At 48.4% G+C, this 27,823-nt stretch overlaps 1 protein-coding gene across 1 annotated transcript in view; it reads right to left on the minus strand.

Annotated features, from left to right (window-relative positions):
* The window catches only part of LOC137309190 (protein kinase C delta type-like), a 29,859-nt gene extending 2,251 nt beyond the window's left edge, over positions 1–27,608 (minus strand). The window contains exons 1-5 of the mRNA XM_067977455.1: positions 27,435–27,608; positions 24,257–24,348; positions 2,638–2,700; positions 2,294–2,432; positions 164–352 (exon numbers count right to left, since the gene is read on the minus strand). Coding sequence (XP_067833556.1) covers positions 164–352; positions 2,294–2,432; positions 2,638–2,700; positions 24,257–24,348; positions 27,435–27,566 — 615 coding nt within the window. The 5' untranslated portion in view covers positions 27,567–27,608. The remainder of the gene's footprint in view (positions 1–163; positions 353–2,293; positions 2,433–2,637; positions 2,701–24,256; positions 24,349–27,434) is intronic.
* Between the last annotated feature and the right edge of the window lie 215 nt (positions 27,609–27,823).

Consider the following 27,823-nt stretch of genomic DNA (forward strand, 5'->3'; position numbering starts at 1 on the left):
TTGAGTCAGAGGAGCAGTTCTCAGAATCAAGTTTGATTCGTATCGTCTCTGATCAGCAAAGGCGTTCACACAATGATCGAGACATCAACATTTTAACTAATCGAGAAATTGTCTGTGTTCAGAGAATTTCTACAATGTTACAGAGATTAAACCCAAAATGTACTTTTTCTAGGATATCCTTGGATTCCTTGGTGATCCAGCGGGGATAATGTGGAGTGTCCACTCGGATAGACTCAAATAACTCGTCCTCATCGTCGCCATGGAACGGAGACTGTCCAATCAGCATCTCAAACAGCAACACCCCAAACGACCACCAATCAACGGAGAAGGTGTATTTCTGACCCAGCAAAATCTGTCGGGAAGAGAAACAACATCAGAGGGAGGGAGAGGGGGGGAGAGGGGAGGGGGAGGAAAGGGACGGGGGGGGTGAGGGGGAGGAAAGGAACGGGACGGGGGGGGGGGGAGGGGGAGGAAAGGAACGGGACGGGGGGGGGGGGGAGGGGGAGGAAAGGAACGGGACGGGGGGGGGGGGGAGGGGGAGGAAAGGAACGGGACGGGGGGGGGGGAGGGGGAGGAAAGGAACGGGACGGGGGGGGGGGAGGGGGAGGAAAGGAACGGGACGGGGGGGGGGGAGGGGGAGGAAAGGAACGGGACGGGGGGGGGGGGAGGGGGAGGAAAGGAACGGGACGGGGGGGGGGAGGGGAGGGGGAGGAAAGGAACGGGACGGGGGGGGGAGGGGGAGGGGGAGGAACATAAGGGAAATCGTGTTTGACAAATTTATTAGAGTTTTTTGAGGATGTAACTAGCAGGGTGAATAAAGGGGAACCAGTGGATGTAGAATATTTGGATTTTCAAAAGGCATTTGATAAGATGCCAAACAAAGATTGTTACACAAGATAAGGGCTCATGGGGTTGAGGGTAATATATTAGCATGGATAGAGGATTGGTTAACGGACAGAAAACAGAGAGTAGGGATAAACGGGTCATTCTCAGGTTGTCAGGCTGTAACTAGTGGGGTGCTGCAAGGATCAGTGCTTGGGCCTCAGCTATTTACAATCTACATTAATGACTTAGATGAAGGGACCGAGTGTAATGTATCCAAGTTTGCTGACGATACAAAGCTCGGTGGGAAAGTAAGCTGTGAGGAGAACACAGAGTCTGCAAAGGGATATAGACAGGTTAAGTGAGTGGGCAAGAAGGTGGCAGATGGAGTATAATGTGGGGAAATGTGAGGTTATTCACTTTGGTTGGAAGAATAGAAAAACAGAATATTTTTTAAATGGTGAGAAACGATTAAATGTTGGTGTTCAGAGAGATTTGTCCTCGTACAAGAAACACAAGAAGTTAACATGCAGGTACAGCGAGCAATTAGGAAGGCAAATGGTATGTTGGCCTTTATTGCAAGGGGGTTGGAGTACAAGAGTAAGGAAGTCTTACTACAATTGTACAGGGCATTGGTGAGACCTCACCTGGAGTACAGCGTACAGTTTTGGTCTCCTTATCTAAGGAAGGATATACTTGCCTTAGAGGCGGTGCAATGAAGGTTCACTAGATTGATTCCTGGGATGACAGGATTGTCCTATGAGGAGAGATTGAGTAGAATGGGCCTATACTGTCTGGAGTTTGGAAGAATGAGAGATGATCTCATTTAAATATATAAGATTCTGAGGGGACTTGACAGGGTAGATGCTGAGAGGTTGTTTCCCCTGACTGGAGAGTCTAGAACTAGGGGGCATAATCTCAGGATAAGGGGTCGGCCATTTAAGACTGAGATGAGGAGGAATTTCTTCACTCAGAGGGATGTGAATCTTTGGAATTCTCTACCCCAGAGGGCTGTGGATGCTGAGTCATTGAATATATTCAAGACTGAGATCGATAGATTTTTGGACTTTAGGGGAATCAAGGGATATGGGGATCAGGCGGGAAAGTGGAGTTGAGGTCGAAGATCAGCCATGATCTGATTGAAGGACGGAGCAGGTTTGAGGGGCCGAATGGCCTACTCCTGCTCCTGGTTCTTATGTTCTTAAACAAAATGAGAGAGAGAGTGGACAAATGGGAGAGGCAGGGACAGAGACAGAATGTGTCACATACAGTCTGCTCAGAGTCATTCACAATGTGATTCACAGGATTGATGTAGGAAAATATCAGTAACTCGAGAAAGGCCCTGGGAATAGGATTGGTTTAGCAAATGACCAGATTAAGCAGGACTATCAGCACCGATGCCGGGAGCTACGTCCGCCCAACTCCAGTGCATTCTGTGTGAGCTGAGACTTCATGTGACGATGGTACTAACCTCTGGAGCAATATAATCCGGAGTCCCACAGAAAGTCGTGGCTCTGTTTTCACCAAACACGTTCTCTTTGCACATTCCAAAGTCGGCTATTTTGACGTGTCCATCCTTGTCCAGCATCACATTGTCCAGCTTGAGATCCCTGCACAAAAAAACAGACTGTACACGTTCGACAGCAGAGCAAGTCTGAGCGAACACACTCGACAAACACTCACACCACTCATCTTCAACCAATGATTTGTGTAAATGAACACACCGCCAGCTCACGTTAATAAATTCACACTTCCCGTGGTGTTTAACTCACAACGAGGCTCCGCCCCCTCGCTGGGCACAACACCATCACTCACCGATAAATGATCCCCTTCGAATGCAGGAACTGCAATCCACAGATTATCTCCGCTCCATAAAACCTACAGGATCAGAAACAAACCAATCAATCCTGTCGTACAGGTCATTACACGAACCATTAACACAACAGGTGATGCACAACCTGGGGCAGAGCACGCTGTCGGAGGGGCGGCACCGAGGGGGCGCGGTGCTGTCGGAGGGGCGGTACCGAGGGGGCGCGGTGCTGTCGGAGGGGCGGTACCGAGGGGGCGCGGTGCGGCGCTGTCGGAGGGGCGGTACCGAGGGGGCGCGGCGCGGCGCTGTCGGAGGGGCGGTACCGAGGGGGCGCGGCGCGGCGCTGTCGGAGGGGCGGGTACCGAGGGGGCGCGGTGCGGCGCTGTCGGAGGGGCGGTACTGAGGGGGGGCGGCGCTGTCGGAGGGGCGGTACCGAGGGGGCGCGGCGCTGTCGGAGGGGCGGTACCGAGGGGGGGCGGCGCTGTCGGAGGGGCGGTACCGAGGGGGCGCAGCGCAGCGCTGTCGGAGGGGCGGTACCGAGGGAGCGCTGCGCTGTCAGAGGGGCGGGCACCGAGAGGGCGTGGCGCTGTCGGAGGGGCGGGCACCGAGGGGGCGCGGCGCTGTCGGAGGGGCGGTACCGAGGGGGCGCGGCGCTGTCGGAGGGGCGGTACCGAGGGGGCGCGGCGCTGTCAGAGGGGCGGTACCGAGGGGGCGCGGCACTGTCGGAGGGGCGGTACCGAGGGGGCGCGGTGCGGCGCTGTCAGAGGGGCGGGCACCGAGGGGGCGCGGTGCGGCGCTGTCAGAGGGGCGGTACCGAGGGGGGGCGGCGCTGTCAGAGGGGCGGCACCGAGGGGGCGCGGTGCGGCGCTGTCAGAGGGGCGGTACCGAGGGGGGGGCGGCGCTGTCGGAGGGGCGGGCACCGAGGGGGCGCGGCGCTGTCAGAGGGGCGGCACCGAGGGGGCGCGGTGCGGCGCTGTCAGAGGGGCGGTACCGAGGGGGGGCGGCGCTGTCGGAGGGGCGGTACCGAGGGGGGGCGGCGCTGTCGGAGGGGCGGCACCGAGGGGGCGCGGCGCGGCGCTGTCGGAGGGGCGGTACCGAGGGAGCGCTGCGCTGTCGGAGGGGCGGGCACCGAGAGGGCGTGGCGCTGTCGGAGGGGCGGGCACCGAGGGGGCGCGGCGCTGTCGGAGGGGCGGTACCGAGGGGGCACGGTGCTGTCGGAGGGGCGGTACCGAGGGGGCGCGGCGCTGTCGGAGGGGCGGTACCGAGGGGGCGCGGCGCTGTCGGAGGGGCGGGTACCGAGGGGGCGCGGTGCGGCGCTGTCAGAGGGGCGGGCACCGAGGGGGGCGCGGCGCTGTCAGAGGGGCGGTACCGAGGGGGCGCGGCGCTGTCGGAGGGGCGGTACCGAGGGGGCGCGGCGCGGCGCTGTCGGAGGGGCGGTACCGAGGGGGCGCGGTGCGGCGCTGTCGGAGGGGCGGTACCGAGGGGGCGCGGTGCTGTCAGAGGGGCGGCACCGAGGGGGTGTGGTGCGGCGCTGTCAGAGGGGCGGCACCGAGGGGGGGCGGAGCGGCGCTGGTCGAGAGGGGGCCGGTACGAGGTGCGGGGCGGCGGGGGCGCAGTCGAGGGGGCGCGCTCGGGTCGAGGGGCGGGACGCGAGGGGGGCGGGGCGGGCGGGGGGCGGCACGAGGGGCGGCGTGGGGGGTACCGAGGGAGTGTGGGGCCACGGGGAAAGGGCGGGGTAATGGGACTAGCAGGATTGCTCTTGCATGGAGCCGGCATGGACTCGATGGGCCGAATGGCCTCCTTCCGTGCTGTAACCTATGTTTCTATCCACATAACTAAAGTCCCTGGGCACTAAATTGGGCCGTGGCGCTACACGGCCTCTCTGACATCCAAGAACGCTGGAATCGTGTTGGGAGAAAATGGCTTCAATCAGTGTGCTGCTACACGCAAAGGAACCCTCTTCTGCAGACGGCAGTTGATGCTACCCCACTTGTGAATGTTAAATCAGAGATTGACAGATTTCTGTGAACCAAGGGTATTCAGGCATTTGGGGCTAAGACGGGTATATGGAGTGAGGTCACAGGTCCACCATGATCTCATTGAATGGCGGAAGAGGCTCGAGGGGCTAAATGCCACGGCCACTTGCTGCCTCTTGATATGCGCCACCTTCTCCTGCAATAAAGCGGGAAGTGTGACTGGGTGATGTGCCTTCATGGTGGATTTGCAGCCTGTGTGTGTGGCCTGTGAGTTGTGGGCGGCTTGAAACAGTGGTAATGTGCAAGGGTGAGAGGAAGCATCTGGTTGGAAGAGTTGAGTACTGATGGAAAGAGTTTATTGGTATGTGGGTGATGGGGGTGTAGTGGGTGGAGCAGTTGGTGGGAGACGCCACTTGACTTGGAAATATATCGCCGTTCCTTCATCGTCGCTGGGTCAAAATCCTGGAACTCCCTAACAGCACTGTGGGAGAACCTTCATCACACGGACTGCAGCGGTTCAAGAAGGCGGCTCACCACCACCTTCTCAAGGGCAATTAGGGATGGGCAATAAATGCCGGCCTCGCCAGCAACGCCCATGAACGAATATAAAAAAAAGTTGACCTCATATGTCAAAGCATTGAACTTCTTCCTGTTCATGTTCATGATGCTGTGCTCCTGTCATTGACTTCGTCCCCTGCTGCCTCCCACTGCCTTTTGGATATATGTCTGGAGGGCCACTCCCCCCCCCCAACCCTGAGGATTATAGGATGTCCCTCCTTCTGCCCACCTCTTGCACCAAGGCCTCTAGTGCATCAGCAGAGAACCTTGATGCACGCACTCCCGCAGGTCTGGTATCAACTCAGATCGGTGAGGTCTGGCATGCAGAGTAGAGGATGTGGGATTTAGTGGTGCGCAACCTTTATTCAATGCTTTAACATAACACTTGTAAACAATTTTACAACACCAAGTTATAGTCCAGCAATTTTATTTTAAATTCACAAGCTTTCGGAGGCTTCCTCCTTCGTCAGGTTTCACATCGTTCACCTGACGAAGGAGGAAGCCTCCGAAAGCTTGTGAATTTAAAATAAAATTGCTGGACTATAACTTGGTGTTGTAAAATTGTTTACAATTGTCAACCCCAGTCCATCACCGGCATCTCCACATCTTAACATAACACATCAGTATGTAAACATAGAAATGGGACCTGCATCTGTGTTTTACGTGTGCGATGTCTGATCTCCATTCAGGCTCTGGAGATAGCAGAATGTTATTTTCAGCATGTAACAGGTACCGGCTACCTTTAAGAGATTGCTAAGAAGCCTCCCTTTAAGAGATTGAGCTCCCCCTGGTGGTGGAAAGGGTGAATTGCATTGATTCCCTGAGCAAGGCGCGGAATGGAACGCCGATAATAGGCGAGCCCTCGGGCCGGCCGAAATTTGCATCCTGCCGGCACAAGGGTCATTGGGCACAGGGTATGGGTCATTGGGCACAGGGTATGGGTCATTGGGCACAGGGTATGGGTCATTGGGCACAGGGTATGGGTCATTGGGCACAGGGTATGGGTCATTGGGCACAGGGTATGGGTCATTGGGCACAGGGTATGGGTCATTGGGCACAGGGTATGGGTCATTGGGCACAGGGTATGGGTCATTGGGCACAGGGTATGGGTCATTGGGCACAGGGTATGGGTCATTGGGCACAGGGTATGGGTCATTGGGCACAGGGTATGGGTCATTGGGCACAGGGTATGGGTCATTGGGCACAGGGTATGGGTCATTGGGCACAGGGTATGGGTCATCACACTATCTGCACCCACAAGCCAATTTTTCCCTCCCTGGTTCCTGGAATCATTCTAGTAAATCTCTTCTGCACCCTCTCTAAGGCCTTCACATCTTTCCTAAAGTGCGGTGCCCAGAGCTGGACACAATACTCCAGTTGTGGCTGAACCAGTGTTTTATAAAGGTTCATCGTAACTTCCTTGCTTTTGTACTCTCTGCCTCTATTTATAAAGCCCAGGATCCCGTATGCTTTTTTAACCGCTTTCTCAAGCTGCCCTGCCACCTTCAATGATTTGTGCACAAATAGGAGGTTAGAGCAGATGAATGTGTGGCTGGAGAGATGGTGCAGAGGGCAGGGCTTTAGATCCCTGGGGCATTGGGACCAGTTCTGGGGGAGGTGGGACCAGCACAGGCCGGACAGGTTGCACCTCAACAGAGCCAGGACCAACGTCCTCGTGGGGAGGTTCACTAGTGCTGTGGGGGAGGGTCAAACTAATTTGTCAGGGGGATGGGCACCAGGATGTAGCATTGGAAAGGAGAAACAAGATGCACAAAGGGTGAGGAGAGAAGGATAGCACTCGAGTAAAAAAATAGTACGGTATTAGGTGGGGTCAGACCAAGAGAGAGTACAAGAAAGTCTAAGACTGGTTTACAGTGCATGTGTGAAACGCACGAGGCGCGGTAAACAAGGTCGGTGAGCTGCAGGCGCAAATAGTCACATGGGAATATGATGTCATGGCGATAATGGAGACCTGGCTCAAAAAAGGGCAGGATTGGGTACTAAATATTCCTGGATACAAGGTGTTCAGGAAAGATAGGGAAGAAAGAAAGGAGGTGGAGGGGGGGGGGGCAGTATTGATTAAGGAGAATATTGCAGTGCTAGAGAGAGGATGTCCTGGAGGGGTCAAGGACAGAATCTATTTGGTTCGAGTTAAGAAACAATAGAGGTGCCATTACACTCCTGGGTGTATTCTATAGGCCACCAACTAGTGGGAAGGAGACAGAGGAGCAAATTTGCAGGGAAATTACAGAGAGGTGCAAAAGCCATAGAGTAGTGATAATGGGGGACTTCAACTATCCGAATACAGACTGGGATAGTAATAGTGTAAAGGGCAAAGAGGGGGAGGAATTTTTGAAATGTGTTCAGGGTAACTCTCTCGACCAGTACGTTTCTGGCCCAAAGAGGAAGGAGGCATTGCTGGACTTGGTTCTGGGGAATGAGACGGGTCAAGTGGAGCAAGTGTCAGTTGGGGAGCATTTAGGGAACAGCGAACATAGTATAAGGTTTAGAATAGTTATGGAAAAGGACATGGACCACTCTAAAGTAAAAATACTCAATTGGAAGAGGCCAATTTCAGTGGGTTGAGAACAGATCTGGCCCAGGTAAATTGGAATCAAAGATTGGCAGGCAGAACTGTAATTGAACAGTGGGTGGCCTTTAAAGAGGAGATGGTTCAGGTACAGTCTAGGTACATTCCCACAAGGGGAAAAGGTAGGGCAACTAAAGCCAGAGCTCCCTGGATGACAAAAGAGATAGAGTAAGATGAAGCAGAGAAAGGGGGCGTATGACAGATGTCAGGCTGATAATACAAGTGAGAACCAGGCTGAATATGGAAAGTACAGAGGGGAAGTGAAAAAGGAAATAAGAGGGGCAAAGAGAGAGTATGAGAATCATAGAAAATAGGAGCAAGAGTAGGCCATTCGGCCCTTCGGGCCTGCTCCGCCATTCAAAATGATCATGGCTGATCGTCTAACTCAGTACCCTGTTCCCGCTTTTTCCCCATATCCCTTGATCCCTTTAAGAAATATATCTCTCTCCTTCTTGAATACATCTAATGACTTGGCCTCCACTGCCTTCTGTGGTAGAGAATTCCACAGGTTCACCACCCTCTGAGTGAAGAAATTTCTCCTCATCTCGGTTCTAAATGGCATTCCCCGTATCCTGAGACTGTGACCCCTGGTTCTGGACTCCCCAGCCATCGGGAACATCCTCCCTGCATCTAGTCTGTCTCGTCCTGTTAGAATTTTATGTTTCGATGAGATCACCTCTCATTCTTCTAAACTCTAGTGAATATAGGCCTAGTCGACCCAATCTCTCCTCATACGTCAGTCCTGCCATCCCAGGAATCAGTCTGGTAAACCTTCGTTGCACTCCCTCCATGGCAAGGACATCCTTCCTCAGATAAGGAGACCAAAACTGCACACAATACTCCAGATGTGGTCTCACCAAGGCCCTGTATAACTGCAGAATAGATTGGCGGCCAACATAAAAGGGAATCCAAAAATCTTCTACAGACATGTAAACAGTAAACGGGTAGTAAGGAGGGGTGGGGCTGAACAGGGACCATAAAGGAGATCTACTCATGGAGGCAGAGGGCGTGGCTGAGGTACTAAATGAGTACTTTGCATCTGTCTTTACCAAGGAAGATGATGCTGCCAGAGTCTTAGCAAAGGAAGATGTAGTTGAGATACTGGATGGGCTAAAAATTGATAAATAGGAGGTACTAGAAAGGCTAGCTGTACTTAAACTAGATAAGTCACCCGGTCCGGATGGGATGCACCCTAGGTTACTGAGGGAAGGGTGGAAATTGCGGAGGTACTGGCCATAATCTTCCAAACAACCGTAGATACGTGGGTGATGCCAGAGGACTGGAGAATTGCAAATGTTACATCCTTGTTCAAAAAGGGTGTAAGGATAAACTCAGCAACTACAGGCCAGTCAGTTTAACCTCAGTGGTGGGAAACTTTTGGAAACGATAATCCGGGACAGAATTAACAGTCAGTTGGACAAGTGTAGATTGATTAGGGAAAGCCAGCACAGATTTGTTAAAGGCAAATCGTATTTAACCAACTTGATTTGAGTTTTTTGATGAGGTAACAGAGAGGGTAGATGAGGGCAATGCGGTTGATGTGTATATGGACTTTCAAAAAGGTGTTTGATAAAGTGCCGCATAATAGGTTTATCATCAAGATTGCAGCCCATGGAATAAAGAGGGCAGTAGCAACACGGATACAGAATTGGCTAAGTGACAGGAAATAGAGAGTAGTGGTGAACAGTGAATGGAGGAGGGGACCGAGTGTAACATATCAAAGTTTGCAGATGATACAAAGATGGGAGGGAAAGTAGAGAGTGAGGAGGACATAAAAAACCTACAAGGGGATATCGACAGGCTGGGTGAGTGGGCGGAGATTTGGCAGATACAATACAATATTGGAAAATGTGAGGTTATGCACTTTGGCAGGAAAAATCAGAGAGCAAGTTATTATCTTAATGGTGAGAAACTGGAAAGTACTGCAGTACAAAGGGATCTGGGGGTCCTAGTGCAAGAAAATCAAAAAGTTAGTATGCAGGTGCAGCAGGTGATCAAGGCCAACGGAATGTTGGCTTTTATTGCTCGGGGGATAGAATATAAAAACAGGGAGGTATTGCTGCAGTTATATAAGGTATTAGTGAGACCGCACCTGGAATACTGCATACAGTTTTGGTGTCCATACTTAAGAAAAGACATACTTGCTCTCGAGGCAGTACAAAGAAGGTTCACTCGGTTAATCCCGGGGATGAGGGGGCGGACATATGAGGAGAGGTTGAGTAGATTGGGACTCTACTCATTGGAGTTCAGAAGAATGAGAGGCGATCTTATTGAAACATATAAGATTGTGAAGGGGCTTGATCGGGTGGATGCGGTAAGGATGTTCCCAAGGATGGGTGAAACTAGAACTAGGGGCATAATCTTAGAATAAGGGGCTGCTCTTTCAAAACTGAGATGAGGAGAAACTTCTTCACTCAGAGGGTGGTAGGTCTGTGGAATTTGCTGCCCCAGGAAGCTGTGGAAGCTACATCATTAAATAAATTTAAAACAGAAATAGACAGTTTCCTAGAAGTAAAGGGAATTAGGGGTTACGGGGAGCGGGCAGGAAATTGGACATGAATTTAGATTTGAGGTTAGGATCAGATCAGCCATGATCTTATTGAATGGCGGAGCAGGCTCGAGGGGCCGATTGGCCTACTCCTGCTCCTATTTCTTATGTTCTTATGGTTGTTTTTCGGACTGGAGGGAGGTGTACAGTGGTGTTCCCCAGGGGTCGGTGCTGGGACCATTGCTTTTCTTGATATATATTAATGACTTGGACTTGGGTGTACAGGGCACAATTTTAAAATTTGCAGATGACACAGAACTTGGAAGTGTAGTAAAGAGTGAGGAGGATAGTGATAGACTTCAAGAGGATATAGACAGGCTGGTGGCATGGGCGGACACGTGGCAGATGAAATTTAACGTGGAAAAATGTGAAGTGATGCATTTCGGTCGGAAAAATGAGGAGAGGCAATATAAACTGGAGGGCACAATTCTAAAAGGGGTACAGGAACAGAGAGATTGGGGGCATATGTACACAAATCGTTGAAGGTGGCAGGGCAGGTTCAGAAAATAGTTAAAAAAGCATACGGGATCCTGGGCTTTATAAATAGATCATCTGACGAAGGAGATAATCTCCGAAAGCTTGTGATTTTAAAATAAATTTGTTGGACTATAACCTGGTGTTGTAAGATTCCTTACATTTATAAATAGAGGCATAGAGTACAAAAGCAAGGAAGTCATGATGAACCTTTTATAAAACACTGGTTCGGCCACAACTGGAGTATTGTGTCCAGTTCTGGGCACCACACTTTAGGAAAGATGTGAAGGCCTTAGAGAGGGTGCAGAAAAGATTTACGAGAATGATTCCAGGGATGAGGGACTTTAGTTATGTGGATAGACTGGAGAAGCTGGGATTGTTCTTCTTGGAACAGAGATGGTTGAGAGGAGATTTGATCGAGGTATTCAAAATCATGAAGGGTCCAGACAGAGTAGATAGAGAGAAACTGTTCCCATTGGCGGAAGGTTCAAGAACCAGAGGACATAGATTTAAGGTGATTGGCAAAAGAACCAAAGGTGACATGAGGAAAAACTTTTTTACACAGCGAGTGGTTAGGATCTGGAATGCACTGCCCGAGGGGGTGGTGGAGGCAGATTCAATCATGGCCTTCAAAAGGGAACTGGATAAGTACTTGAAAGGAAAAAATTTGCAGGGCTACAGTGAAAGATCCCACAGCACTAATGGAAGAAAAGCAGGGGAGTTTTCCCTGGGCCAATATTCATCCCTCAACCAACATCACAAAGCAGATTAACTGAGCGTTTTGTTTATGGGACCTTACTATACGCAAATCGGCTGTTTATATAACAGTGACTACAATTCAAATGTAATTCATTGTGAAGCAGTTGGGATGTCGCAAGGACGTGACAGGTTCTATATAAATGCAAGTTCTTTTTTTCCAACCGATTTCCATCCAATGTGCTACTTCACTCTGTCCCGTTTCACTATAGTTCAGCAAATGACTTCCTGTTCATCAGATTATCCCAGGCGTATAAAGTAAAAGGTAGCTGCTAAAGCACAGAGCGAACAGAGTGGGAACTTGAGAATTTGGTGAGGGGGGAATTAGGTGTAGGGGGAAGGACAGTGAAGAGAGAGGAAGAGCAGAGAGCAGCGGAAGTGGAGGCAGAAAATCTTCAGGATAAATTTGGTGGCATCAAAAAAAACCCGAGTGACATCACAGGACAGCAGGTAGTTGATTGGCTGGGAGAAGGCCCGAGAGCGGGAGGCAGCGGGAGAACATAGGAACAGGAGTAGGCCATTCAGCCCCTCGTGCCTGCTCCGCCATTTGATAAGATCATGGCTGATCTGTGATCTAACTCCATATACCTGCCTTTGGCCCATATCCCTTAATACCTTTGGTTGCCAAAAAGCTATCTATCTCATTTAAATTTAGCAATTGAGCTAGTATCAATTGCCGTTTGCGGAAGAGAGTTCCAAACTTCTACCACCCTTTGTGTGTAGAAATATTTTCTAATCTCACTCCTGAAAAGTCTGGCTCTAATTTTTAGACTGTGCCCCCTACTCCTAAAATCCCCAACCAGCAGAAATAGTTTCTCTCTATCCACCCTATCTGTTCCCCTTAATATCTTATAAACTTCGATCAGATCACCCCTTAACCTTCGAAACTCCAGAGAATACAACCCCAATTTATGTAATCTCTCCTCGTAACTTAACCCTTGAAGTCCGGGTATCATTCTAGTAAACCTACGCTGCACTCCCTCCAAGGCCAATATGTCCTTCCGAAGGTGCGGTGCCCAGAACTGCTCACAGTACTCCAGGTGCGGTCTAACCAGGGTTTTGTATAGCTGCAGCATAGCTTCTGCCCCCTTGTACTCTAGTCCTCTAGATATAAAGGCCAGCATTCCATTAGCCTTATTGATTATTTTCTGCACCTGTTCATGACACTTCAATGATCTATGTACCTGAACCCCTAAGTCCCTTTGGACATCCACTGTTTTTAACTTTTTACCATTTAGAAAGTACCCTGTTCTATCCCTTTTTGATCCAAAGTGGATGACCTCACATTTGTCTACACTGAATTCCATTTGCCACAGTTTTGCCCATTCATTTTTTTTTATTCGTTCATGGGATGTGGGCGTCGCTGGCAAGGCCGGCATTTATTGCCCATCCCTAATCTATCAATATCCCTTTGTAATTTTATGTTTTCATCTACACTGCTTACAATGCCACCAATCTTTGTGTCATCGGCAAACTTAGATATGAGACTTTCTATGCCTTCATCTAAGTCATTAATAAATATTGTGAATAATTGAGGCCCCAAGACAGATCCCTGCGGGACTCCACTAGTCACATCCTGCCAATGTGAGTACCTACCCATTATCCCTACACTCTGTCGCCTTTCGCTCAGCCAATTTCCTAACCAAGTCCGTACTTTTCCCTCGATTCCATGGGCTTCTATCTTAGCTAACAGTCTCTTATGTGGGACCTTATCAAACGCCTTCTGGAAGTCCATATAAATAACATCCATTGACATTCCCCTGTCCACTACTTTAGTCACCTCTTCAAAAAATTCAATCAGGTTTGTCAGGCACGACCTACCTTTCACAAATCCATGCTGGCTCTCTCTGATTAACTGAAAATTCTCGAGGTGTTCAGTAACCCTATCCTTAATTATAGACTCCAGCATTTTCCCCACAACAGATGTTAGGCTAACTGGTCTATAATTCCCTGGTTTCCCTCTCTCTCCTTCCTTAAAAAGCGGAGTGACATGTGCAATTTTCCAATCTAGACGGACAGTTCCTGAATCTAGAGAACTTTGAAAGATTATAGTTAGGGCATCTGCAATGTGCTCACCTACTTCCTTTAAAACCCTGGGATGGAAACCATCTGGTCCTGGGGATTTGTCACTCTTTAGTGCTATTATTTTCTTCATTACTGTTGCTTTACTTATGTTAATTTTATCGAGTCCCTGTCCCCGATTCAACATTAGTTTTCTTGGGATTTCCGGCATGCTATCCTCTTTTTCTACTGTAAATACTGACGCAAAGTAATTATTCAACATGTCCGCCATTTCCCCATTGTCAATGACAATATCCCCACTTTCAGTTTTTAAGGGGCCAACACTGCTCCTGACCACCCTCTTTTTCCTAATGTAACTTTAAAAGTTCTTCGTATTGGTAAGAGTGAGAGTTGCCTGCCCGGTGACAGAGTTAAGGACATCTCCTCGTGGCTGGAGAAGAACTTGGAGCATAAGGGGGAGGATCCAGTTGTCGTGGTCCACGTAGGAACCAACAACACAGGTAGAACTAGGAATGAGGTTCTGCTGAGGGAGTTTGAGGAGCTCGGGTCCAAATTAATAAGCAGAACCTCAAAAGGTAATAATCCCTGGATTACTACCTGAGCCACGTGCAAATTGATATAGGGTCAAACAGATCAGAGAGTTAAATGGGTGGCTCAAAGAGTGATGTGGGAGTCAGGGGTTTCGATTCATGGGGCACTGGCATCAGTACTGGGAAAAGAGGGAGCTGTTCCGTTGGGACAGATTCCACTTAAACCAGGCTGGGACCAGCGTCCTGGCGAATCGAATAACTCGGACTGTAAATCGGGCTTTAAACTAAAAAGGGGGAGAGGGGAGGGGTCAAGTGAGGGGAAATTTAGAAATCTAATCAGAAAAGTCAAGACAACAGAGCAGTGTGGTGATTTGGGTCAAGATAAGCAGAGTGTGGCAGGAAGGGACAGAGAGTTTACCAATAGAGTGTCAGCAAGTAAGGTCAAAGCAGGAAAAAATGGTAAAAAGTCAAAATTAAAGGCTCTTTATCTGAATGCACGGAGCATTCGTAACAAGATATTTGAATTAATTGCACAAAGAGATAAATGGGTTTGATCCAATCGTCATTACAGAGACATGGTTGCTAAATGACCAAGATTGGGAACTAAATGTTCCTGGGTAGATGACGTTTAGAAAAGACAGGCAGAATGGAAGAGGAGGTGTAGCCCTGATAATAAAGGATGAGATCAGGACAGTGGTGAGAAAGGATCTCGGCTCAGAGGATCAGGAAGTAGAATCAGTCTGGGTGGAAATAAGAAATAACAAGGGGCAGAAAATACTGGTGGGAGTAGTTTATCGGCCCCCTAACAGTAGCAATACCATTGGACAGAGTATTAATCATGAAATAATCGGAGCTTGTAACAAAGGTAATGCAGTCATCATTGGAGACTTTAATCTGCATATAAACTGGGCAAATCAAATTGGCAAAGGTAGTTTGGAGGACGAGTTCATGGAATGTATTCGAGACAGTTTCCTAGAGCAATACATCATGGAACCAACCAGGGAACAGGCTATTTTAGATCTTGTATTGTGCAATGAGACAGGGTTAATTAGTAATCTCACAGTAAAGGATCCTCTGGGGAAGAGTGATCATAATATGATAGAATTTCAGATTGAGTTTGAGAATGACATATTTAAGTCCAAACTAGAGTCTTAAACTTAAATAAAGCCAATTGCATAGGTATGAGGGGTGAGTTGGCGAAGGTTGATTGGGAAATTAAATTAAATGGTTTGACGGTTGAAAAGCAATGGCAAACATTTAAAGAAATATTTCAATATTCTCAACAAATATACATTCCATTGAGAAATAAAAACTCCACGGGTGGCTAACTGAAGAAGTTAAGGATAGTATTAGATGAAAAGAGGCTTATAATGTTGCCAAGAAGAGTAGTAAGCCTGAGAAGTGGGAGAGTTTTAGAAACCAGCAAAGGATGACCAAAAATTGATAAAAAGGGAGAAAATAGAATATGAAAGTAAACTAGCAAGAAATATAAAAACAGATTGTAAGAGCTTCTACAAGTATGTAAAAAGGAAGAGAGTAGCAAAAGTAAACGTTGGTCCCTTAGAGGCTGAGACAGGAGAAATTATAATGGGGAATCAGGAAATGGCAGATGTGTTGAACAAATATTTTGTATCTGTCTTCACAGTAGAAGACACAAAAAGCAAACCAGAAACAGTGGGGAACCAAGGGGTAAATGAGAGTGAGGAATTTAAAGTAATTAATATCAGTAGAGAAAAGGTACTGGAGAAACTAATGGGACTAAAAGCTGATAAATCCCCTGGACCTGATGGCCGACATCCTATGGTTCTAAGAGGTGGCTGCAGAGATAGTGGATGCATTGGTTGTGATCTTCCAAAATTCTCTAGATTCTGGAACATTCCCCGTGGATTGGAAGGTGGCAAATGTAACCCCGCTATTCAAGAAAGGAGGGAGAGAGAAAACAGGAGGGAACTACAGGCCAATTAGCCTGACAAGAGTCATCGGGAATAAAAACAGAAAATGCTGGAGAAGCTCAGTTAATGTTTCTCTCTCCACAGACACTGCCTCACTTGCTGAGCTTCTCCAGCAGTTTCCGTTTTTATTTCAGATTTCCAGATCCACAGTATTTTGCTTTTGATCAGTCGTCGGAAAATGCTGGAATCCATTAAGGAAGTGGTAACAGGACACTTAGAACATTATATGATTAGGCACAGTCAACATGCTTTTATGAAAGGGAAATTGTAACTAGCAGGGTAGATAAAGGGGAACCAGTAGATGTCGTATAAGTGAGTGGGCAAGAAGGTGGCAGATGGAGTATAATGTGGGGAAATGTGAGGTTATTCACTTTGGTAGGAAGAATAGAAAAACAGAATATTTTTAAATGTTGGTGTCCAGAGAGACTTGGGTGTCCTGATACAAGAAACACAAAAAGTTAACATGCAGATACAGCAAGCAATTAGGAAGGCAAATGACATGTTGGCCTTTATTACAAGGGGGTTGGAGTACAAGAGTAAGGAAGTCTTACTATAATTGTACAGGGCTTTGGTGAGACCTCACCTGGAGCACTGTGTACAGTTTTGGTCTCCTTGTCTAAGGAAGGATATACTTGCCTTAGAGGCGGTGCAACGAAGGTTCACTAGATTAATTCCTGAATGAGAGGGTTGTCCTATGAGGAGAGATTGAGTAGAATGGTCCTATACTCTCTGGAGTTTAGAAGATGATGTGGAGATGCGGTGATGGACTGGGGTGACAATTGTAAACAATTTTACAACACCAAGTTATAGTCCAGCAATTTTATTTTAAATTCACAAGCTTTCGGAGACTTCCTCCTTCCTCAGGTAAATGTTCAGGATCAGATCCTGAATTTCTCCTTCTCAGGCAAACATTTGCCTGAGGAAGGAGAAAATCTCCGAAAGCTTGTGAATTTAAAATAAAATTGCTGGACTATAACTTGGTGTTGTAAATTGTTTACGAATATATTCAAGACTGAGATCGATAGATTTCTGGACTCTTGGGGAATCAAGGGATATGGGGATCGGGCGGGAAAGTGGAGTTGAGGTCGAAGATCAGCCATGATCTGATTGAATGGTGCAGCCGGCTCGAGGGCCGAATGGCCTACTCCTGCTCCTATTTCTTATGTTCACACGGCATCAGAATTGGCAATCTGTTCCCAGAAGGGGCCAATCCATGACAGGATCCTTACTCAGATATTACATCACTTCCTGTGGGACTCACTCCTGCCCTAAAGCAGCAGAATGGAGGGTTTGTGTCTGCTGAACCCAACACCTGCCCGAGGAACAAGCTCAAACTAGCTCCGGGATAAGATCCCCCTCCCCCCGATTATCCGTGTTTTCCATTGATTTCCCCCCCCAGCCCCGATTATCCGTGTTTTCCACTGATTTCCCCCCCCCCCCCCCGATTATCCGTGTTTTCCACTGATTTCTGCTCCTGGTTGAAGTGTGACAGATGCCGATGGGTGAATCACGTTCACTATTAAATTGTGCAGCCGGGGACGTGGACCAGGCCGGTTCTGCTTTCTGGGCCATTGGAGGATGTGGGCGGAGTGCTGGTGATGAAGGGAGTTTGGAGTGGGAATATTCCCTGGTCCAGTGTGGAGGCAAAGGAATGTCCTGAGATGGCCAATCAGCAGGGATGCTGTGTGATTGGTGAATGAATGAGTCAAGTGTCTCGGCTCTCACCACACTCGCTGCATTTAACCCTTCAATGGCAGTGAGGAAACAAGTTGTGGGCAGTTGGGAGTGAGCTGACAGAGGCTGGATACTCTGAAGATTGGCCCACCTCCTGACCCCAGTGTGTACGATCTACAGGGTCCCTCATTAAAGTTACTTCGACAGCATCTTCCCTCCCCGCGAAGGAATCTTCACCTTCTCAGGTAACTAGGGATGGGCAATAAATGCCGGCCTTGCCAGCAACGCCCACATTCCCAGAATGAATTTTTTAAAAAGATGCCATGTTGTGACAGAGAATAGTCCTCGGTCAGGCCCAGTCTGATGCAGACACTCCCCTCACAGCGAGTGATGATTTCGAAACCCATCCTCACGCCACAGATCAGCGACAACAACCAGCAGCAGGTTTTTGAGGTTCACAGGACCTGTGCTGGTGAACAGCTCTGTACATTCTCCTGAAATTGGACCAACACAGGGTGGTGACCAAGATCCCCAGCGCTGGGCAAACAGTGATAAAGAGGCAGGCTGCAGCCAGGAACACATTAAAAAGCACCTTTCACATCCTCAGGGCATCTCAAAGCACTTTATAACCAATAAGTGGGGTCACTGTTGTAAAGTAGGAAACGCAGCAGCCAATTTTGCCAACAGCAAGTTCCCACAAACAGCAATGTGATAAACGACTGGATAAATTGTTTGAGTGATGTTGGTTGAGGGATAAACATTGTCCAGGACATTGGGAGAACTCACCTGTTTTTCTTCAAATAGTGTCATGGGATCTTTTACATCCACCTGAGAAGGCAGATAGGGCCTTGGTGCAGCGCTCCCCCGGTACTGACCTCCGACAGCGCGGCGCTCCCCCGGTACTGACCCCCCGACAGCGCGGCGACCCCCCGTACTGACCCCCCCCGTACTGACCCCCCCCGTACTGACCCCCGACAGCGCGGCGACCCCCCCGTACTGACCCCCCCGTACTGACCCCCCCGTACTGACCCCCCCGTACTGACCCCCCCCCGTACTGACCCCCCCCCGTACTGACCCCCCCGTACTGACCCCCCCCGTACTGACCCCCCCCGTACTGACCCCCCCCGTACTGACCCCCCCCCGTACTGACCCCCCCCGTACTGACCCCCCCCGTACTGACCCCCCCCCGTACTGACCCCCCCCCGTACTGACCCCCCCCGTACTGACCCCACCCCCGTACTGACCCCCCCCCGTACTGACCCCCCCCCGTACTGACCCCCCCCGTACTGACCCCCCCCGTACTGACCCTCCGACAGCGCGGCGCTCCCCCCGTACTGACCCCCCCGACAGCGCGGCGCTCCCCCCGTACTGACCCCCCCGACAGCGCGGCGCTCCCCCCGTACTGACCCCCCGACAGCGCGGCGCTCCCCCCGTACTGACCCCCCCGACAGCGCGCGCCCCCCCGTACTGACCCCCCCCGGTACTGACCCCCCCGTACTGACCCCCCCGTACTGACCCCCCCCGTACTGACCCCCCCCGTACTGACCCCCCCCGTACTGACCCCCCCCGTACTGACCCCCCCGTACTGACCCCCCCCGTACTGACCCCCCCCGTACTGACCCCCCCGTACTGACCCCCCCCCGTACTGACCCCCCCCCGTACTGACCCCCCCCGTACTGACCCCCCCCGTACTGACTCCCCCCCGTACTGACTCCCCCCGTACTGACTCCCCCCGTACTGACCCCCCCCGTACTGACCCTCCGACAGCGCAGCGCTCCCCAGGACTGCACTGGGAGTGTCAGCCTGGATTTTGTGCTCAAATCCCTGGAGTGGGGCTTGAACCCATGACCTTCTGACTCAGACATGAGTGTTACCCAGTGAGACACAGCTGAGAGGAACACATAAGGAAAAGGAACACAGATTAGTGGATTTAGATGAAGTAAATAAAGAGAAACTGTTCCATTGGCGGAAGGGTCAAGAACCAGAGGACATAGATTTAAGGTGATTGGCAAAAGAACCAAAGGTGACATGAGGAAAAACTTTTTTACACAGCGAGTGGTTAGGATCTGGAATGCACTGCCCGAGGGGGTGGTGGAGCAGATTCAATCACGGCTTCAAAAGGGAACTGGATAAGTACTTGAATGGGAAAAAATTGCAGGGCTAACACAGCCATTTGAGAAAGGAGGGAGAGAGAAACAGGGAACTACAGGCTAGTTAGCCTGACATAAGTCGTCGGGAAATGCTGGAATCCATTATTAAGGAAGTGATAATAGGGCACTTAGAAAATCATAATATAAGAACATAAGAAATAGGAGCAGGAGTCGGCCATTCGGCCCCTCGAGCCTGCTCCACCATTCAATCAGATCGTGGCTGATCTTCGACCTCAACTCCACTTTCCGCCCGATCCCCGTATCCCTGGATGCCCCGAGAGTCCAGAAATCTATCGATCTCAGCCTTGAATATATTCAATGACTCAGCATCACAGCCCTCTGGGGTAGAGAATTCCAAAGATTCACAACCCTCTGAGTGAAGAAATTCCTCCTCATCTCAGTCTTAAATGGCCGACCCCTTATCCTGAGACTATGCCCTCTAGTTCTGGACTCTCCAGCCAGGGGAAACAGCGTCTCAGCATCTATCCCTCATAATCTTTTATGTTGCAATGAGATCACCTCTCATTCCTCTTATCTCCAGAGAGTATAGGCTCATTCTACTCAATCTCTCCTCATAGGACAACCCTCTCATCCCAGGATTCAATCTAGTGAACCTTCGTTGCACCGCCTCTAAGGCAAGTATATCCTTCCTTCGGTAAGGAAACCAAAACTGTGACAGTACTCCAGGTGAGGTCTCAAAGCTCTGTACAATTGTAGTAACCATGATGTGCAGATGCCGGTGATGGACTGGGGTGGACAAATGTAAGGAATCTTACAACACCAGGTTATAGTCCACCTGAAGAGGGGATAATCTCCGAAAGCTTGTGATTTTAAAATAAAATTGTTGGACGATAACCTGGTGTTGTAAGATTCCTTACAATTGTAGTAAGACTTCCTTACTCTTGTAATTCAACCCCCTTGCAATAAAGGCCAACATTCCATTTGCCTTTCTAATTGCTTGCTGTAACTGCATCCTAACCTTTTGTGTTTCTTGTACGAGGACAACCAAATCCCTCTGAACACCAACATTAATATTTTCTCACCATTTAAAAATATTCTGTTTTTCTATTCTTCCAACCAAAGTGAATAACCTCACATTTCCCCACATTATACTCCATCTGCCACCTTCTTGCCCACTCACTTAACCTGTCTATATCCCTTTGCAGACTCTGTGTCCTCCTCACAGCTTACTTTCCCACCGAGCTTTGTATCGTCAGCAAACTTGGATACATTACACTCGGTCCCTTCATCTAAGTCATAGATTGTAAATAGCTGAGGCCCAAGCACTGATCCCTGCAGCACCCCACTAGTTACAGCCTGTCAACCTGAGAATGACCCGTTTATCCCTACTCTCTGTTTTCTGTCCGTTAACCAATCCTCTATCCATGCTAATATATTACCCTCAACCCCATGAGCCCTTACCTTGTGTAACAATCTTTTATGTGGCACCTTATCGAATGCCTTTTGAAAATCCAAATATACGACATCCACTGGTTCCCCTTTATCTACCCTGCTAGTTACATCCTCAAAAAACTCTAATAAATTTGTCAAACACAATTTCCCTTTCATAAAACCATGTTGACTCTGCCTAATCATATTATGATTTTCTAAATGCCCTGTTACAACATCCTTAATAATGGATTCCAGCATTTTCCCGATGACTGATGTCAGGCTAACTGGCCTGTAGTTCCCTGTTTTCTCTCTCCCTCCTTTCTTGAATAGTGGGGTTACATTTGCCACCTTCCAATCTGCTGGGACTGTTCCAGAATCAGGTTAGGCAGAGTCAACATGGTTTTATGAAAGGGAAACAGTGTTTGACAAATTTATTAGAGTTTTTTTGAAGATGTAACTAGCAGGGTGGATAAAGGGGAACCAGTATAATAGAAAAACAGAGAATATTTTTAAAATGGTGACAAACTATTAAATGTTGGTGTTCAGAGAGATTTGTCCTCGTACAAGAAACACAAAAAGTTAACATGCAGGTACAGCAAGCAATTAGGAAGGCAAATGGCATGTTGGCCTTTATTGCAAGGGGGTTGGAGTACAAGAGTAAGGAGGTCTTGCTGCAATTGTACAGGGCTTGGTGAGGCCTCACCTGGAGTACTGTGTACAGTTTTGGTCTCCTTACCTAAGGAGGATATACTTGCCTTCAGAGGCGGTGCAATGAAGTTTTCGCTAGTTTGAATCCTGGATGAGAGGGTTGTCCTATGAGGAGAGATTGAGTAGAATGGCCTATACTCTCTGGAGTTCAGAAGAATGAGAGGTGATCTCATTTAAATATATAAGATTCTGAGGGGCTTGACAGGGTAGATGCTGAGAGGTTGCTTCCTCTGGCTGGAGAGTCTAGAACTAGGGACATAGTCTCAGGATAAGGGGACAGTCAGTCATTTAAGACTGAGATGAGGAGGAATTTCTTCACTCAGAGGTTGTGAATCTTTGGAATCTCTACCCTAGAGGGCTGTGGATGCAGAGTCGTTGAATATATTCAAGGCTGAGATCAACAGATTTCTGGACTCTAGGGGAATCAAGGGATACGGGGATCAGGCGGGAAAGTGGAGTTGAGGTCGAAGATCAGCCATTATCTGAATGAATGGCGGAGCAGGCTCGAGGAGCCTTATGGCCTCCTCCTCTCCTATTTCTTACGTTGGGCTACAACAGCAGGGAAATGGGACAAACTGGATTGCTCTTACAAAGAGCCGGCACAGGCACAATGGGCTGAATGGCCGCCTCCTGTGCTGTAATCATTCTAGAATTCTAGTGAGAGGGTCGCTAGTGATGGGATCACAGATCAGTGAGAGGGTCACTAGTGATGGGAACAGAGATCAGTGAGAGGGTCACTAGTGATGGGAACAGAGATCAGTGAGAGGGTCACTAGTGATGGGATCACAGATCAGTGAGAGGGTCACTAGTGATGGGATCACAGATCAGTGAGAGGGTCACTAGTGATGGATCACAGATCAGTGAGAGGGTCACTAGTGATGGGATCACAGATCAGTGAGAGGGTCACTAGTGATGGGATCACAGATCAGTGAGAGGGTCACTAGTGATGGGAACAGAGATCAGTGAGAAGGTCACTAGTGACTGGGAACAGAGATCAGTGAGAGGGTCACGGGTCACTAGTGATGGGATCACAGATCAGTGAGAGGGTCACTAGTGATGGGATCACAGATCAGTGAGAGGGTCACTAGTGATGGGATCACAGATCAGTGAGAGGGTCACTAGTGATGGGATCACAGATCAGTGAGAGGGTCACTAGTGATGGGATCACAGATCAGTGAGAGGGTCACTAGTGATGGGATCACAGATCAGTGAGAGGGTCACTAGTGATGGGATCACAGATCAGTGAGAGGGTCACTAGTGATGGGATCACAGATCAGTGAGAGGGTCACTAGTGATGGGATCACAGATCAGTGAGAGGGTCACTAGTGATGGGATCACAGATCAGTGAGAGGGTCACTAGTGATGGGATCACAGATCAGTGAGAGGGTCACTAGTGATGGGATCACAGATCAGTGAGAGGGTCACTAGTGATGGGATCACAGATCAGTGAGAGGGTCACTAGTGATGGGATCACAGATCAGTGAGAGGGTCACTAGTGATGGGATCACAGATCAGTGAGAGGGTCACTAGTGATGGGATCACAGATCAGTGAGAGGGTCACTAGTGATGGGATCACAGATCAGTGAGAGGGTCACTAGTGATGGGATCACAGATCAGTGAGAGGGTCACTAGTGATGGGATCACAGATCAGTGAGAGGGTCACTAGTGATGGGATCACAGATCAGTGAGAGGGTCACTAGTGATGGGATCACAGATCAGTGAGAGGGTCACTAGTGATGGGATCACAGATCAGTGAGAGGGTCACTAGTGATGGGATCACAGATCAGTGAGAGGGTCACTAGTGATGGGATCACAGATCAGTGAGAGGGTCACTAGTGATGGGATCACAGATCAGTGAGAGGGTCACTAGTGATGGGAACACAGATCAGTGAGAGGGTCACTAGTGATGGGAACAGAGATCAGTGAGAGGGTCACTAGTGATGGGAACAGAGATCAGTGAGAGGGTCACTAGTGATGGGAACAGAGATCAGTGAGAGGGTCACTAGTGATGGGAACAGAGATCAGTGAGAGGGTCACTAGTGATGGGAACAGAGATCAGTGAGAGGGTCACTAGTGATGGGATCACAGATCAGTGAGAGGGTCACTAGTGATGGGATCACTTCCATCAATGTAAACCTTGTGTGTGAGGTTGTTGGGGACTGGGAGGGGTATCTCAGGGTTTGAGGTGGACTCTGAGTTAGCTGGAACTCCCTGACCTGTTCTCACTGTGATTCAGAGGTCGCCCACTCAGTGCCAGTGTACCCGCTGCCCTGCTGCAGACAGTAATAACTTACATTGTTCTGTACAGATCAAAACGTCCCTTCTCCTGTATGTGGAACATGAGGTCTCCCCCGTTCAGATATTCCATGACGAAGAAGAGATGCTCCTGCCCAGGAAAAAACAGACATCGAACACTCAGTTCACCGTTCACTGGGTGCCATTAAACAAACACACTGGCCAAAATCAGCATCTGTTGACCAGATGTGCTCTGAGAATAATCCTGCACTATTGCCATACACAGCAACATAAACTCACAAAGTGGCAAACACATCTATCCTCAGCTAGAAAAGCCATTCAGCCAGACAGTCCCACTCCACCCAGAGAGCAGGTCAGATTATTGGATCATCGAGCCCATTAGAAAAGGGAATAGTGCCAGAGGACTAGTGGGCAGCCAATGTGATTCCTGTATTTAAAAAGGGAGATAGAACAAGTCCAGGGAACTCTAGACCAGTTAGCTTAATGTAATGGTAGGAAAGATAATGGAATCTTTACTCAAACATGCAATAGGAAAACATCTAGAAAACGAAAATATAATAAATAGTCAGCATGGGTTTCAGAAGGGAAGGTCGTGCTTGACCAAACTTATTGAATTCTTTGAAGTAGTAACAGAAAGAGTAGACAAGGGCAATGTAGTAGATGTAATATATTTGGATTTTCAAAAGGCCTTCGATAAGGTACCACAATGTAGATTCATGACTAAGATCAGAGGATGTGGAGTCAGGGGACAAGTAATAAAATGGATAGCAAGCTGGCTACAAAACAGGAAACAGACAGTAGGCGTTAAAAGGATTTACTCAGACTGGCAAAAGGTGGGAAGGGGTGTTCCCCAGGGATCGGTGCTGGGACCACTGTTGTTCACCATTTACATCAACGATTTGGACTCAGGAATCGGAAATACAATTTCAAAATTTGCGGATGACAAGAAATTGGGGGTGTGGTTAATACGATGGAAGAATGTGTTAAAATGCAAGAATTTAATAATAAACTTACAGAATGGGCGTGTAATTGGCAAATTAATTTCAATATATGTGTGAGGTGGCACATTTTGGTAAGAAGAATAAGGAGGTCACATACTGATTGGATAATAAGAGTCTAAATGGGGTAGAGGAGCAGAGGGATCTGGGGGTACAGATACACAAATCACTAAGTAGTGACGCAGGTTAATAAGGCCATAAAAAAGGCAAATCAAGCACTGGGGTTCATTTCTAGAGAGAGAGAGAGAGAATTAAAAAGCAGAGAAGTTATGTTAAACTTGTATAGAACCTTGGTTGGACCACACTTGCAGCACTGTGCACAGTTCTGGTCTCCATATTATAAAAAGGATACAGAGGCACTGGAGAAGGTGCAAAAAAGATTCACAAGGATGACACCAGAACTGAGAGGTTATAACTATCAGGAAAGACTGAACAGGCTGGGGCTCTTTCTCTAGAAAAAAGGCTGAGGGGTGACTTGATAGAGGTCTTTAAGATAATGATACGGTTTGTTATTTATATTAATGATTTGGATGAGAATTTAGGAGGCATGGTTAGTAAGTTTGCAGATGACACCAAGATTGGTGGCATTGTGGACAGTGAAGAAGGTTATCTAGGATTGCAACGGGATCTTGATAAATTGGGCCAGTGGGCCGATGAATGGCAGATGGAGTTTAATTTAGATAAATGTGAGGTGATGCATTTTGGTAGATCGAATCGGGCCAGGACCTACTCCGTTAATGGTAGGGCGTTGGGGAGAGTTATAGAACAAAGAGATCTAGGAGTACAGGTTCATAGCTCCTTGAAAGTGGACTCACAGGTGGATAGGGTGGTGAAGAAGGCATTCAGCATGCTTGGTTTCATTGGTCAGAACATTGAATACAGGAGTTGGGATGTCTTGTTGAAGTTGTACAAGACATTAGTAAGGCCACACTTGGAATACTGTGTACAGTTCTGGTCACCCTATTATAGAAAGGATATTATTAAACTAGAAAGAGTGCAGAAAAGATTTACTAGGATGCTACCGGGACTTGATGGTTTGACTTATAGGGAGAGGTTGGATAGACTGAGACTTTTTTCCCTGGAGAGTAGGAGGTTTAGGGGTGATCTTATAGAAGTCTATAAAATAATGAGGGGCATAGATAAGGTAGATAGTCAAAATCTTTTCCCAAAGGTAGGGGAGTCTATAACGAGGGGGCATAGATTTAAGGTGAGAGGGGAGAGAAACAAAAGGGTCCAGAGGGGTAATTTTTTCACTCAAAGGGTGGTGAGTGTCTGGAACGAGCTGCCAGAGGCAGTAGTAGAGGCGGGTACAATTTTGTCTTTTAAAAAGCATTTGGACAGTTACATGGGTAAGATGGGTATAGAGGGATATGGGCCAAGTGCAGGCAATTGGGACTAGCTTAGTGGTATAAACTGGGCGACATGGACATGTTGGGCCGAAGGGCCTGTTTCCATGTTGATGATTCTATGATTCTGATTCTATGATTCTATGATAGGGTAAACGTAGAGAAAATGTTTCCACTTGTGGGGGAGACCAAAACTAGAGGTCATAAATATATAGTCACTAATAAATCCAACAATTTTATTTTTAATCCCACAAGCTTTCGGAGGCTTCCCCCTTCCTCAGGTGGTGTGGAAATGAAATTCCACACCATTCACCTGAGGAAGGGGGAAGCCTCCGAAAGCTTGTGGGATTAAAAATAAAATTGTTGGACTATAACTTGGTGTTGGAAAATTGTTTACAACTAATAAATCCGATAGGGAATTGAGGAGAAAATTTTACCCAATGAGTGGTGAGAATGTGGAACTCACTCCCACACGTAGTCGAGGCAAACAGCAAAGATGGATTGGAGAAACTCGATAAGCACAAGGACAAAAGGAATAGAAGGATATGCTGATAGGGTGAGATGAAATAGGGAGGGAGGAGGCTTGTGTGGAGCATAAACACCGGCATGGACCAATGGTTGGGCCGAATGGCCTGTTTTTGTGCTGTAGACTTTATGTTAATTGAGGTAACACTCACCCAGAGTCCATGTCTGATTATTGTATCATTGGACCCATCAGTCTAAACCCATTTCTCAGCTCTCTCCCTGGACCCTTTAATAATAATCTCCTGACACATCAACCACTGGAAATAATCTTACCCAGTCTCCTCCCGGTCCATAGCTGCAGGGTCCAGGTTAATGATTTCTCTCAGTGGTATGTGGTGATTTTGTACCTTGGTTTGGAAGGTGGAGTAGAGGTGAGTGAGGAATGGATTATCCCAGGCCAGAGCCAGCACCCGTTTCTCCACCATGGTGCACTCCACGTCATCATCCATTATAACTACGTCCTTCTTAAGAGCTTTCATAGCAAAGAACTCGCCTTTCCCCTTCAACTCCACAAGAAGCACCTGCCACATAACAAGGACACGGTAAAACACCACACATGCTAACTGCAGTCAATACTATAAACACGGTAAAACACCACACACGCTAACCGCGGTCAATACTATAAACACGGTAAAACAGCACACGCCAACCGCGGTCAATACTATAAACACGGTAAAACACAGTGAACATGTCAGTGAGAAATACTGGCTAAATAAACCCAGCGCAGACACGAATG

The sequence above is a fragment of the Heptranchias perlo genome, unplaced genomic scaffold, assembly GCF_035084215.1.
Source record: "Heptranchias perlo isolate sHepPer1 unplaced genomic scaffold, sHepPer1.hap1 HAP1_SCAFFOLD_1525, whole genome shotgun sequence".
In the NCBI taxonomy this organism is placed as follows: Eukaryota; Metazoa; Chordata; class Chondrichthyes; order Hexanchiformes; family Hexanchidae; genus Heptranchias; species Heptranchias perlo.